Genomic DNA, 15084 nt, shown 5'->3' with positions numbered 1-15084 from the left:
CTTTAATCAGTTGCGAGGACATTTATAGACGGACCCTATATATAACACATAGGATTGCTTAATTTTATGTTGGAACCAGATTTCAGAAAGGCTTGGGACAATAAAAACTTAATAAGAATTTTATAATCTGTGTTTAATTTATTTTTTATTTTTTTTAAATTCTAATAATTAAAAAAGATAGAAAGTAAATTAAACTGAGATTAAAGTTAATTTACATTGGTCGTTATATTTAAATTTGATTTCCTATACCTATTAATGTTCAATTGTATTCATTTTTAATTTTCTATCTTCTCTATTCAATTTTATATATACAAATATAATTTCACGTTATTTTACTTGACAAATAAATACGATCAAATAAACTTTTTGTACAAATCCAATACTCTTTTTCATTGTCTGGCGAGTGTAAAGGCCATGGCATACAAAAAACTTAAAGCAGTAACGTAAGCAGTAAGGAAATGAAGGTTGTGGATTTGTTACTGCTTAAGTTATGGCCTTACGGCCTCTACTGTGATTGGTCAATTCGCTTACTGCTAAGTCTTACTGTCTTAAGTTTTTTTGTGTGCCAAGCCTTAAGAGGGGACTACGGATGACATTAACGGCCCTCTCGACAGATGCCGCTGCGCAATCCTCGTGGTGCCCTTCGGCATCGCTTGGCATGTCGGTTTTCAATATCCCGGTACTCCCGGTAGTGCACAGTAGTGCACAAGCGGCGCTGATCCGTTGTTGGTGTGTGAATGTGTAACAGCTGTATAGCTGATCGAGTTCGTTGCGTTTTTGGTACGGCTGTTCTCGTGCGGAGACCAAGCGACCGGAGGCGTCTTCTGTGAGCGAAGGTGGAAGGATCGTCGCGGACGAATAGAGCTAACGAGGGAGTGAAGAAGAGAAAGCGTGATTCCGAAGCGCGGCTGCTATGCCTCACCCACGATCGGCACAGGTGTCGTCAAGATCAGTCACGCTGCTCCGACGATCGCGGAGATTCGAGATGTAGCCCTTCTTCCTCTCCTCCACCCACCTACTCCCGCTGCTCCAGTGCTCCTGCTTCTTGCCCTGCCGAGGAAAATACACACACACGCACATACACACTTTATCTTTCTTTATTCTCTCTATCTCTTTCTTCTTCGTATTGTCATCGCAATACCCTGGTCACATCGATGCGTCGTCACGCAACGTCGACGAGCTCTCTTGCAACAACGCTCACGGATCTTAACCACCGCGTCGAGTCAACCGTGACTACGTCGCGCTCCTCATCGTCAGCCTCATCGTCATCGTTCACGTCATCGCTGTTTCTCACAACAAGTGCCTTCTCTCGACTCCTGTCGTTCGTACCTTCCGGTCGCAGGGGAGGCGGCGTGTACGTTTCACCTGCCCCGACGGTGAACACGACGACGGTCTTACCGAGCGCATCTTTATCTAATCCTGCCCTACCTGTGCATCTTGGTAAGTGGACAGTCTTCAACGCGATGCTGCCGAAGAGACAAAACACCTGTATAAGATAGTGACAAGGGAAAAGAAGCAACTTTTCTATATAGGGGAACCACCACAGGTTCCAGTTCGTTGTATCTCGGTTGCTGTTGAAAATGATCTCGCAGTACGTTCCAGGTTGAATTTTTTATTCAAGCGAGTTTTAAATTAACGAGCGATGTACTCGCATCAAAAGCTGACCTTACAACTCTGCAATATTAGAAAGTGTTGAATTGACTGAAAATCACTGTTCTTATCTTCTAATGCTTGCTTCTACTAATATAGATTAAGTTGGATCTTGATTCAACTTACTCTTAATTTTTTTCTAATTATTAAAACTGGAACAAGATGAAGAGTTACTTGAAGATTAAAATTAAATTATATTGGTAGAAACAAGCATGAAATTGTCAAAAACTATAAAAATAATACTCGACTGTTTTTCTTTCAATCTTTCATGGATTTACGGAGAGAGATGATTTAATTTTTATCAATAGATTTCAACATACTTAATAATTGATGCTGAAAAACTAAGAGATCATTATTAAAATTATTTAATAATTTGTTTCTCAAAGATAGATCAATTTTTTTTTATCAAAGTTAGTCCATCGTTCATGGATTGAGAATTAGATAATAACGTCGAGTGTATATCTTTATTCTCAAAACCGCAATAAGGAGCTGCTTATCTACAAAATCGAAAAATTTCCGAGTCAGCAGATATTTTTACAGTGCGTAAATAAAAAAAAAACGCGTGTTATAATCGCATGACTTAACATTGCACAATGCATCGTCGACTATCGTCAATTGTTTGCGCCCTAGATACGTGCAATTGTTGCGTGTCGTTGGACGCATGTATTTAAAAAAGTGACAGTACTTACGTCGTGTTAAAACCTACGTGATATTTTTATCGAGCGGAGACGTGGCAACCTCATTGAAATCGCATAACCTAATTGAAAATATTGTGAAATTGATAATTACAGTGACACGGCAAAACTGCCGAAGATTCAGATTGCAATTAACATTTTTTTTCTAACCGGAATGCGGTGATCTTTGGTGAAATCGTGTAGTTTAACCAACGATCTAAGTGACAGCAACAAGCTAAATCGTTCACTGATTCGTATATTTTCATCTTATGTATAATTTACTGTAATTATTTAAATCGGTAGATATTAGCATTATATATTGTACATATAGATACCATTAGTGATGCTAATAATATAATGGTATATTTATAAGTTAGTTGATTTAAAGATTTTATAATTAGCCTTATATATACTCATTGAACAGGTTCATTAAATCTAAAATAATTTTCCACTATCTGTATTCATATAGAGAAAAATTCTACACCGTTATTTCAAATACATTTTTTTTTCTTAGCTAAACATAAATCCTAAGTTGTTTCAGAATTTATATTTATCTGAAAAAACAGAATACATTTGAAAGAATGGCCTAGAATTTTTCTTTGTGAATACAGATAAAAAATTAGTTTAAGTCTAATGGATTTGATTTTATAACGGTTACTAAGATAAAAAAAAGCGACAGTTAGCACCAATAGAGTTTAACGTTCATCATTTAAATACTTAACTCGTAAAATATTTTGAATATTTTAAATTTTAATCCTTAGATCAAATTATATTAATGAAATTATTCGGAAATTATTTTATATTTTTTTTTATTACAGTAACAGAACAATAAAAATAACATTGTGTTTGTATATAGTTATATGAGACTAATCATATCTCAGTTTAATAAGGCTGGATTATATATAAGATTCGTATTTTTCAACATAGAAATTTATTATTGTTAAATTGTTTATATTTGACAATTTAAAAATATCGAAGAAAAAATTGTTTCACTTATATAGGATGTACATCCATAAAAAAAGTTAAAAGAACAATATAGTCATATATCTGTCCTTTAGATGTGTATGGATATCCCTAGCAAAAAAGAGAGAAAACACATGTGCACACTAGTGCAGCACACGTGTAACTTGGTTTCTATAGCCATCAATAGCCATTTATAGCATGCGAATACTCAGGGATTAAGTAAAATATCGATATCTTATGTTTTGTGAATATTGTGATTTTGTAGAGAGGTGAATCAACTGGTTAAAACAAAGATGCATTGCTGAAAAACAGCGCGAAAAACAAAGAGAGATTGCATTCGAGTGGCGATCCTCGATACATAACCTAAAAGGCAAAATGTCCCAACTAAACATCAACACTGGTAAGCGAGGGAGAGGAGTCGCAAGTACCTCTGCGTCGTCCGTATCCGCCATGAGCAGCTCCACCGATTTGGCAAGCCTTTTCGAGTGTCCTGTATGTTTCGACTACGTGCTTCCACCTATTCTGCAATGTCAGAGTGGACATCTAGTTTGCACAAATTGCAGACCGAAGCTTTCCTGTTGCCCCACATGCAGGGGTCCATTGGGTATGTGAAAATAAAACATTCTCTTGTTTTTATTACTGAGAGACCTAACAAACATTTGGCTAATGTGTGTGCAGGTAACATCCGTAATTTGGCTATGGAAAAGGTAGCAAGTAATGTTATGTTTCCTTGCAAATACTCCACTAGTGGTTGTACAGTTTCACTGGTACATACGGAAAAGGCAGATCATGAAGATGCATGTGAGTTCCGTCCATACAGCTGTCCATGTCCAGGTGCATCTTGCAAATGGCAAGGATCACTGGAGCAAGTGATGCCACATCTTATTATGAGTCACAAAAGCATTACAACTTTACAAGGTAATAAATCTGTGCTGTCTGTGATATCTTGATTGTAAACTCCTAACACAATGCCTTTGTTGAATGTTCTCTAGGTGAAGACATAGTTTTTTTGGCAACTGATATTAACCTCCCTGGAGCTGTGGATTGGGTCATGATGCAATCTTGTTTTGGTCACCACTTCATGTTGGTGCTTGAGAAACAGGAAAAATATGATGGGCATCAACAATTTTTCGCAATTGTACAATTGATTGGCTCCAGAAAGCAAGCAGAGAACTTTGCTTACAGGTAATTATAATTTATGTAATTTATTTAAAACTATTTAATATCTAATAAAATGCAATAGATTCAATATTTTTGTCTCTCGCATAAATGTTTTTTAATTAAACTATCGTATCCAACAGACTAGAATTAAATGGACACAGAAGACGTCTCACATGGGAAGCAATGCCTCGTTCTATTCATGAGGGTGTATCGTCCGCGATTTTAAATTCTGACTGCCTTGTATTTGACACCTCAATAGCACAGCTGTTTGCTGACAATGGAAACTTAGGAATTAACGTTACGATTTCTATGGCCTGAGGAAAGCCAGAAAAAGCAGTGTAAAAAGAAGAAATAACATCGGACATACCGAGCAGTCCTGGGATGATTGGTGCGGTAAAGTATTCGAATGGGACTGCTCGCTATGTGCATCGAGGACAGTTCTTTTTATGTTACCAAATGGATATTAGCAATACAGAGACATTAGGGAATGTTGTTTCGAGTATATTGACGATATGCAGCATGTGGATGCTCAGTATAGGACTGTCGTTGAAAAGCTTTAAAGTATACTTGGATGTGATTGATATATCACGAAGATAAATATAATAAACATCTTTTCGATATATCCATGCTGTGACTTTGGAGCTTTGATGCTGAGCACGATATCGTTTTCCGAGAAAAAGAAAGTACCTGATATCCGCGCTATTGTCATATTACTCTTACTCATTTCACATCGAGCTTTCATTCATATCTCTCTGGGAAGATACAACATATTGGATTCTACTGACATCTTTGTACTTTTAATACTTTTCTGGACTTAGTACGGCGAATATTACGAAGCAAACTTCAAGTTTGCTATGAATATTGTCTGTGCTATGAATGTAACTAGTGTATCTAATTTTCCGCCTACATTTTATACTATTATTTTTATTTATTAAATTTACTGTCGATTTTCTAAAATATGTCATACTTTCGTTCTTCGTATATTTTATCAAAGGATCTGTATGTATGTATTTTGTATATAACGCGATCCGGCTTTTGTAATTAGCACGGACGCAATTGCAACTGTTTTGTTATTTTGCATTATAATGATGCATACGATATCGTGCTTTTTGTGATTTTTACGCAAATAGCAGTGAAAGGCAGATCAGTTTTTCACGATCTAGTCTAAATATTGAAACAAGATACTAATATTTTTACAACAGTTATATTGAGGTGCGTTCTGAAATGTACTAATAGCATTGAATAATTATATAGCACACTTGAATTATAGATTTTCAGAGTTGTGAGTACATTTCGGGATGTATTCACGATATGGAGCAATGTTCAATTGCAGCAAAGTTCCTGTAAGCAAGATGAAAAGGAAGTTTGAAAATGACTGAAGCAATGATACATTAAAATATAAAAGGAATGTTTTATACAATTTAAGTGTTAATGTACTTTGCAGTATTCTCTTTTTCTTTTGCAAATATTAACGTCAAATGTCATTTACTCTTAAATAAAATTTATTTTATTAATGCAGAAGAAAAGAAATTGTGTATCATGTTCAATATCTATCGAATTAATTCTTTTAACAAATGTCTTTTTTAATAACTAAATCATATTTACTTAGAGTGTTATTACAATAGATAACTCATTCTCGCAATAAGATTTTCTCATAAAGCTATAAAAATTTTCTTTATTTTTGTGATTTATGCTTCTCAAAATGCATTCAGATTCTTCCTTTATATTGTTATATCATGTAATAATGTATAAGTTTTAAAAAGCAATGAAATATTTAATAAAAGCAGAGCATTGAACCGAATTGCATTACTAAGAAAAAGTTCAATAAGTTGAAATTAATATTTTAATGTAGAAAAGCATTAAAATAAGAAAGGAGGTACGGAAAATATTGTTTCTTTTGGAGGAACAATTTAGACTGAAATGTAATTATATGAGATGAGAGTAGACTTAAGTTATAATGATTAATTATATATTTTTCATAAATTGTGAAAACTTGCACAAATTTTACTTTGCTAAGTAATTCGTATTGATGACACGGCCTTATTAAAGGCTTCTCATAAAGTTGGATTAATACCACTACATTCTATATCATCAGCAATTACTTGTGAATTATTGATCGGTTTAATGCCCTGTAACAGAGTTGTAAAAGAGAGAAGATTTCACGAGGTATAGGCGGAAACACTGTTACTGTAAATAAGAAAACTTATTATGTGATATAATTAGTATTAGTAAAGTAAATCACGACATGCCGATATTCACGATGTTGGAAATAACTCGAGGGAACCAAGTGCACGGTGTACGCGCACATCGTAAAATGATTTTGTGTACTACCTTGCAATTATATTTACACACGTCTATCAGGCAGATATTTAATCTTAACGAATTCACATTGAGAAACGAGCGTTCTTGGCGGTTATAAAAAAAAAACAGGAGAGAAAACAAGATCAAGCCCGTGAGTATTAACGTTAATTGTTACACCCTGTATCGAGACTTTAGAGAGCATCTTTCCAGATTGTTAGCGTGAAGCGTAACTTGACAAATATCGGTCGAGATTGCGAAAACCAGTGCACTCATCATATTGAGATCACGATGCGATTGGTATTCTGTATAGAATCATCGTGTGATATAGGGAAGAATTGTAAATATACATGCTAGATTTTTATCTCTGAAAATACGACACTGGTCAGGGACCTAATAATTTATGTTTCGAGGAAACGCATCACGACGTTGTTAAGTATCTTGTACATATGATATAAGATAAACGATATAGCATAATTCTTATCCTTTAATCAAGTAGTAATTTATTCTCTAGCATTCGCGCGATAGCTGTTTCATTGAACATAATCATGGAAAAAGACATTTTACGTTTGATTCTCCTGACAAACTTACCTATTGTTTCGCTTGTATTGCAGAGAACGATTATGTAACATAATAACATAATATTCTTAAAAAGGGAAAAAAAGGAAAAATTGATTCGTTACGTTATGAATTGAATGAGATATAAAAGGGCTAGTGAGCGAGAATATGTAAAACGTGGAATTCTTTGACAACTTTGCTGTCGTATAATGATATATATTTTTTACAGTATATAACTTCCCCTTTTCACTCTTGAAATACGTTGAAATTACCGGAATGCTGGGAATCGTTGATTTTATCGGAACTTAGTTATTCATCTGCTGTTTCAGTTACAAGAGGCGAGGAATGTAATTGTACTGTGCGTATACTTGGTGTATGCCCGATATATCCTGGATAAATCGAGCGAATGAGAACAAGAGGTTTCCCAGTTTTTGACGACACAATTTACGAAATCACGAATGAATCGTTGTGTCGATCGGCGAGTTCACGACAGGTTCTTTGTATTCTACTACGAGATGTTTAGTGGAGAAGCCGGCGGTGCTCGTCTATTCGCAGAATAGTATAATTGTCGAGAGAATAGCTTTATTTAAATATAATGTATATACTTATATATGCATTTATAGAATCTACAAAATGTTCAAGCCATGTATAAAAAGCATGAATAAATTTTTTTTATAGATACTTTTCTATCATTGTTGTCACCGTTTTCTTAATTTTTATTTTAATTTTTAAAACCGCTTTTCTTACTATATGTCACAAATATAAATAAAAGCTTAATATAATTAAACAATCTAGAAAATTAACATAATTTATTAAATTATAATATTTTAAATTATTATAGTTTTATCTTTTAATCATCAATTTCATTCATATTTAGAAATTCTTGCAGGTTTAATGAAGAAAGATTGAAAGATTAAATAATTTTAGCAACATACGATAATTTTGATTAAATGAACAAATAAAATTAATGAAATAAAGAACAATTATTAAGCGTGGTTTGTGAAATTCATAATGTTTTATATAGACAATTATCGTTCCAATATGCATTTCATAAATTAGCTCGATTTATTTGAACAATAAGAATTTTATTTACAGTACATTTGAAAAGTCAACAAATAAAAAATAGGAAATACATAACGGTCGAATTAAATAATTTAATGTGAATTAAACACATATATATATATATATGTATATGTGTAATTGCATGATAGTGTATAGTCATTTAAATTGCGAAATTTTTCCGAGCTTAAAAACGTAGTTAAACTATTGAAATAATGTCACAAATAAATTTTAATGCTCAATATAGACATCTAGTAAAGAGATTTTAATATGATAGAAATCTGTAAAAAATAAATACATGCAAAAGTACATATGTATATAATATATGTATAGATACATAATTCACATTGAAATATTTAAAACATTAAAAATCCAGACTGGATCTTTAATTTTTATTTGTTATAGTTTATTTGGTTTTTTCATCTTGCATCGGCTGATGAAGATTGTTCCATGTGCTTCTTGCACAAAGCGTATTTGAAGGAACCGGACCGAACTGACCGAAGTAGACCGAACATGTGACGCCGAGCGTTGTACGTATGGCGCCGCATGCACATGACGACAATTAAGTTTGGTTATGCTCCTTCTCGAATTCACACTCTACTTAATTGTTCATTTTAGTTTCCTCCACGAATTGATCGGTGAAAATGAAACTCCCAAAATCGTTTATCTACACTTCTGTGATAGCAACTACCGTCGGCGCGGCGTATCTGACGAAGTATAGCGTTGCTCGAAAGTTATTCCAAGATTTTACATAAAAAGTCAATTAATTTTTTCCTTTACGTTCGCTTTCTATTTTAAAATGTTTAATATCAGTAAATATGTGTTTATATATGTTGTATAAATCTGAACAAAATCATTTATATAGCTGCATAATCTTTTTTAATATACACATATAAATTTTTTCATTGATACGAACAATGTAAATGTTAAATGAGACAGAAATTTGTACTTTTTCATTGCTTTATAACATAAATAGTAAAAGTGATCATGTCAAATTTGCAGGGACCATATGGGAGGTCCGAAATATGAAGGAAAAGAGGATCTAGTCGACAAGGTAGTCATTGTGACAGGAGCCAATTCTGGTATTGGGAAGGAGACAGTCCTAGAATTAGCCAAACGCAATGCAAGAGTTATCATGGCATGTAGGGACATGGAAAAATGTGAAATGGTACTTATATCGTTGTTAGTATTTATTCAATTTACAAATAAATTAAAAAATTAAATAGAAAACGTTACTGCAATAAGATATTACATTTAAGTCAATCTTCTAGTCTCTCTTGTGTGCTATCATTTTAAATAACTTTTCATCGTATTCTTGCAGGAACGCCGAAATATTGTACTTGACACAAAGAACAAATATGTTTATTGTAGGAAGTGTGATTTAGCATCACAAGAAAGTATTAGAAACTTTGTTACACAATTTAAAAAAGGTGATTAATATAAGTATACAGAGAGAATTTTTTTTGATAGAAATTTTTTTGTTTTTATTCGAATGTCTATTTTATTTTGTTTATATAGAATATGATAAACTTCACATACTTATTAATAATGCCGGCGTGATGAGATGCCCAAAGAGTTACACTAAAGAAGGCATCGAGATGCAGCTAGGAGTTAATCACATGGGACACTTCTTGCTCACGAATTTGCTTCTAGACGTTTTGAAAACATCTGCACCATCCAGAATTGTAAATTTGTCCAGCGCCGCTTATCGTACTGGTCAAATAAATATGCAGGATTTGAATTGGGATAATGATTATGATGCTGGTAGAGCATACAGTCAAAGTAAATTAGCTATAATACTTTTTACTCGGGAATTGGCAAGCAAATTGAAAGGTAATTTTATATAGAATTAAATTAAAACAAAATATTAAAATATTAAATAATATTTTTCGTAATGAAAAATTAATTATTTACAGTTTTTAATAGGTTATTCAACATTATCAAGATCAATATAAGATGCATAAACACTATGAATAATCGTTAAATCAATTTGACTCATGATAATTACTGCGGTAGTTTATTAGTGTTGCGTTTCTGAAAAAAATTTGGCGTGCAATTGAAGAATTACATACGTAGTATATAAATTTACACATAATTATTTTTTGAAGCATCTGTGATACAATTTAGATTGCTGCAGCATTTTCATTTGGTTTGAATTCTAGCAGTCCAATAAGAATTTATATGTATAATTTAATATAATTGTAAAATTTTTTTCTCGTTTTTTCAAATAATTACTGAAGCATATTTATTTTTCAGGTACTAATGTTATCGTGAATGCTGTCCATCCTGGTATAGTTGATACAAACATAACGCGACATATGTTTGTATACAATAACTTTTTCACACGAATATTTTTGAAGCCAATTGCTTGGCCATTTATTAAAGCACCTCGGCATGGAGTTCAATCTGTTTTGTATGCAGCATTAGATCCTAGTCTTACAAATGCTTCTGGATGTTATTTAGAGTAAGTACCATAAAAAAATTAAAAAATGTTAAATGTTATAAATATAGTATTAATGTTATTGTTATATTTACAGCAATTGCAAACCTAAAGAATTATCAGAGGAAATAAAGAATGATGACCTAGCTAAATGGTTATGGAAAGTTAGTGAAAAGTGGACAAAATTAAATGTTACATAGATATACACTAGAAATATACAGTTGTAACTTGTTTTGAAATATAATATTAGTCTTTGGTAATTATATGTTCTTAAAATTCCTTTCACATTTAGAAAATATTTTAATTTATATTAATGCTAGCAGAGTAACTTTATACTAGTAGTTATCTCATGCAACAGAAAAGGCCTCGTTTTTTAGTCTAGACTCTAGAGACTATAATAAGAGTTGATTACGACATAAGACCCATAGGTGTTTTTGTCAAAACCTCGTCAGAGAGAAAAGTATACATTTGCACTCTTTCTCTTTAAACTAACCTCTTCTGAAACGCTCATACCGCTCACGCATGTTTACTACTATTGTAGGGAGGTCTGTTCTTTTATTCCTGCACCGTTTGACCTGTATAATAAGTTGAAGCGAAACAAACGTATATTTGTTTCACTTTAACTTATTACACCGTGTGCACCAGTTTAGATAATGCAGGAATAAAGAACAGACTTAGGATTTCTAGTGCTTCTCAAACAAAACGCTGTCAGATTTCTCTCTGCTTGTTACTGCTTGTGGTTAATTTAAAACAGAGTAAAACAGAGTCTAAAGTAAATAAATAAATTTAAGAAGCGTTTGTTGAAACGAGTAAGTAACAGTTTGCATGTTAAATTTACACACATCCTAATATATAATATCAATTTTAATTATTGATTAAAATAGTATCGTGTTATAGAATTGATCATTGATGTATCATCACGATGACACATTTATGGAAATCAGCAGACAAAAGCATCCAAAAGAGAGTGCTACAGCCGGGTATTTTTACCAAGAAACCAACTGAATGCTCCACTTGTACTATTAATGTAGAGAACATAAACGTTACTGGAATGTCTGAAATGGATTTAAAAGTGAAATATCATACCAATATTCTTGATGGCGAGCCAGAGAAGACGATGGTTATAGGAGAAGCTAGCTCAAAAATTGATGAAAAAATCGAGAGAGTGATTTGCATGATGAATATCAATGAGAGGAGTCTCGTTATCATTGCCATGCCTTTAAAGCAATCAGAATCTATAGATAATAATGAATCTGTAATAGTTCAGTTTGAGATCACATTGTCCCTTTGTAAACGCTATAAACCAGTTTGGAATTGGAGTGCAGAAGAAAAGTATCAAGTAGCTTCAAGATATAAAGAAAAAGGAACCGTGTTGTTTAAGGACTCCCGAATCATAGATGCATTCCGTAGGTTCAGCAAAGCTTGCAAACTTCTCATAACATTGGAGCCAATAGCAGACTTAGAATTAAATAAGCAGTTGGAGTATAATATTAATAATTTAAAACTTGCATTATATAATAACATGGCAATATGTCAACTGAAGCAAAAGAACTATCAACACGTCGTTACACTGTGCACAAAAGTGTTGAATAAAGATAAGAATAACGTTAAGGCTTTGTATAGAAGAGGAGTAGCATATGGTAATATAGGAGACAACGAAAAAGCTATAGCAGATTTGAAGGTGATACTTACTTTAGAACCTACTAATCACTCGGCGAAAGAACAATTTGATGTGTACAACACCAGATTGCAACTATCGCTTCAGAGAAATAAAGATATGATGAGGAGAATGTTTAAAACTTATTAGAATATTTTTCAATGTTTTGTATAATTGTACATATAAATTTATTTCTTAAAAAAATAAAATATATACTTTATAAACAGAAAAATAAGATTTTTATTTCTTTTTGTGATAACTTATACTCAATTGTTTTAATGTTACTATCACCATTGTTATTACATTATTATATTATGTAATAGATTTGTTTTCTGTGGCTGAACTAGTGCACACTTTAAAAGCTTAAAGTGAAACACATGCATAAGTTTGATATTTGTTGAAAATGAGAAAGAGAATTCTAATGTAGTCTAGTACAGGAACAGAAAACAGATCAATGATTTGTGCCTTATAAACACAAATTAATAACATTAAATTAAAAAGTTGTACTATGTGTAGTTACAGATGTAGATATATAATATATATAATTTAATTCCTTACAATTAACTTTTTTATTACAATATTTATTAGTAAATTATTATAAAATGGATAATTGAAAGATAAAACTATATATGTGTGTATAAATATACATAATGCATTCTATAAATGTTTTTATGATACAAAAATTTTAATTGACGTAACTTTATCAATAGCCACGACTACAAATTATTATAGTGAATATTTTTAATTACATTACAATTGTGTAAAAGATATAAGATGTCACAATTTCTTCTTTCATATCAATATCTGGAAATGATTTGGACAATCTGTTCGTTTAATCTTTATATATTTATGTTAGTTCCTAATAATTTTATAAAATTACATAATACAACTGCTCTTTAATATGAAAAAAATTGTGATTTAATAACTGCTGTTATATATTATCTCAAGTTTGAAATATATTATATATTGTGATATTAAAAAAAGTGATCTAAATTACCATAAGTGCAATTATATTTGATTATAAACTTGAGTTAATATGTAATTGTGTACTGAATTTATTTTACTTATATATAATTTATTAAAAATGAAATTTAAGGAATTCTATAAAATTAATAAATAAAGTTTAGCATGTGAGACATATCTCTTGTAAATTTAAAATTAAAATTTAATGGCACTTCCATAACTATATTCGCTAAATTCTATTTATCCTATATATACCCATTTTGTATAAAATACTATAAGATGACCGAATATGGCTCCATATTAGTAATACATAATAACTGTTTATTCACTTTTATCTCAATTAGTAAAACAAATATATCAATATAATATTTTTAAAGCCGTCTCTCTAATATTTATTAACAGCAATACAAAAAGATAAATTACAAAAATAATAATGTACTTTAAATTTTGGATCTAACGTATTATAAAGTAACAATTTTGGTGTGTAAATGTAAGCTTATTTTTTTTACGTACATTTTTATGAAGTAAATATTTCAAGATATAAACTACATAAATAAATTACAGTGTTATTAAAACCACCACCAAGTACATTTCTAATTTTTGCTACATTAGAAAAAGTATAAAAATTTTTTTTAACGCAAGTTTATTTTTTTTAAATAATAACATATACATTTATTAATAAATCATAATAATCTTTCTATAAAATTTTGCAAGTCCAGTTTTATAATTCGTTAATAAATTTCGTGTTTAAAAATTATTGTAGAATTCCATGCATGTGTATAAATAAAAATAAATTTATTACATATATATACTCTATTAACTATAGATAGTATTATAGATCAAAGTATATTAGTAATTCGCTTGGCAAGACTTGGTAGAGTTTTAATACACGCCTATGATGAATTTGTATTATCAAAATTACTCATTGAACAAAATTCATGAATAGAAAAAAACTAGTTTTTTAAATATTTGATTATTGTTTTAGATACACTTAATATTATAAACTTAATAAATTTAAAGTAATAATCAGGGAATGGAAGAATAACTAAAAGTAACTCTTCCATTCACTGGTTTTATTCAATGAGTAATATAGAAAATGGAGTTCAGCATATCTATACAAATTTGGTTACTATTAACAGCGTATTGGTAATAAGACTTATATTACTCTTAAGTAGATCAATGTAATTGGGCAACTTCGAGATATTGCATTTAATAAAGTGATATGCTACAGCAATATGGCGTATGAATATCGCAATTAAATAAATTCTAAGTATTTTTATCACTTTTTTTTGTTTCGAACTATGTAGAATGTGAATAACATCGCGTGCAATATATACATCCTTTTATTAAACAGTAATCCAGTACAACTCATGTTACGCATTTCTGGCACGAATGAAATCTGAACTTCGTTAGTCCAAGCATATAAATAACACATAAAATAACGGAGACATAATGCAAAACAAATCCTTATTAAAATAAAAATTAACTGCAAAATGCATTTTAAATGTAATGGATACAACAGGAAAATTCATATACTTAATGGAAACGAACAAAAAGTTGTTACATAAGGACTTATTTTTTTCCTATTTCTTAATATTTTCACAAATGCACTTTTCTACCTTTTGATAATTTGCAATAACTTTAAATATATTAACATCCCT

General features: G+C 31.2%; 3 protein-coding genes across 3 annotated transcripts; all 3 read left to right on the top strand.

Annotated features, from left to right (window-relative positions):
• The first annotated feature begins 690 nt into the window (after positions 1 to 690).
• Positions 691 to 5346, top strand: LOC108778377 (E3 ubiquitin-protein ligase SIAH1). The gene is made up of 5 exons (XM_018545546.1): positions 691 to 1440; positions 3553 to 3891; positions 3966 to 4205; positions 4280 to 4472; positions 4589 to 5346. Exons 2-5 carry the CDS (start codon positions 3663 to 3665, stop codon positions 4764 to 4766), a joined length of 840 nt encoding a protein of 279 aa, XP_018401048.1. The 5' UTR covers positions 691 to 1440; positions 3553 to 3662; the 3' UTR covers positions 4767 to 5346.
• A 3563-nt stretch (positions 5347 to 8909) lies between these two features.
• LOC108778277 (retinol dehydrogenase 13) lies at positions 8910 to 11003 on the top strand. Its single transcript, XM_018545408.1, has 6 exons — positions 8910 to 9078; positions 9366 to 9531; positions 9685 to 9793; positions 9882 to 10196; positions 10620 to 10827; positions 10901 to 11003. Exons 1-6 carry the CDS (start codon positions 9008 to 9010, stop codon positions 11001 to 11003), a joined length of 972 nt encoding a protein of 323 aa, XP_018400910.1. The 5' UTR covers positions 8910 to 9007.
• Positions 11004 to 11599: 596 nt separating this feature from the next.
• On the top strand, positions 11600 to 12610 carry LOC108778276 (peptidyl-prolyl cis-trans isomerase FKBP4). Its single transcript, XM_018545407.1, has 2 exons — positions 11600 to 11612; positions 11701 to 12610. The coding sequence occupies exon 2, from the start codon at positions 11726 to 11728 to the stop codon at positions 12608 to 12610; it is 885 nt and encodes a 294-aa protein (XP_018400909.1). The 5' UTR covers positions 11600 to 11612; positions 11701 to 11725.
• The last annotated feature ends 2474 nt before the right edge of the window (positions 12611 to 15084 follow it).

This window comes from Cyphomyrmex costatus, unplaced genomic scaffold, assembly GCF_001594065.2.
Source record: "Cyphomyrmex costatus isolate MS0001 unplaced genomic scaffold, Ccosl1.0 scaffold5, whole genome shotgun sequence".
Lineage (NCBI taxonomy): Eukaryota > Metazoa > Arthropoda > Insecta > Hymenoptera > Formicidae > Cyphomyrmex > Cyphomyrmex costatus.
The sequence above is the reverse complement of the archived record's forward strand: the minus strand, read 5'-3'. Positions and strand labels throughout refer to the sequence as shown.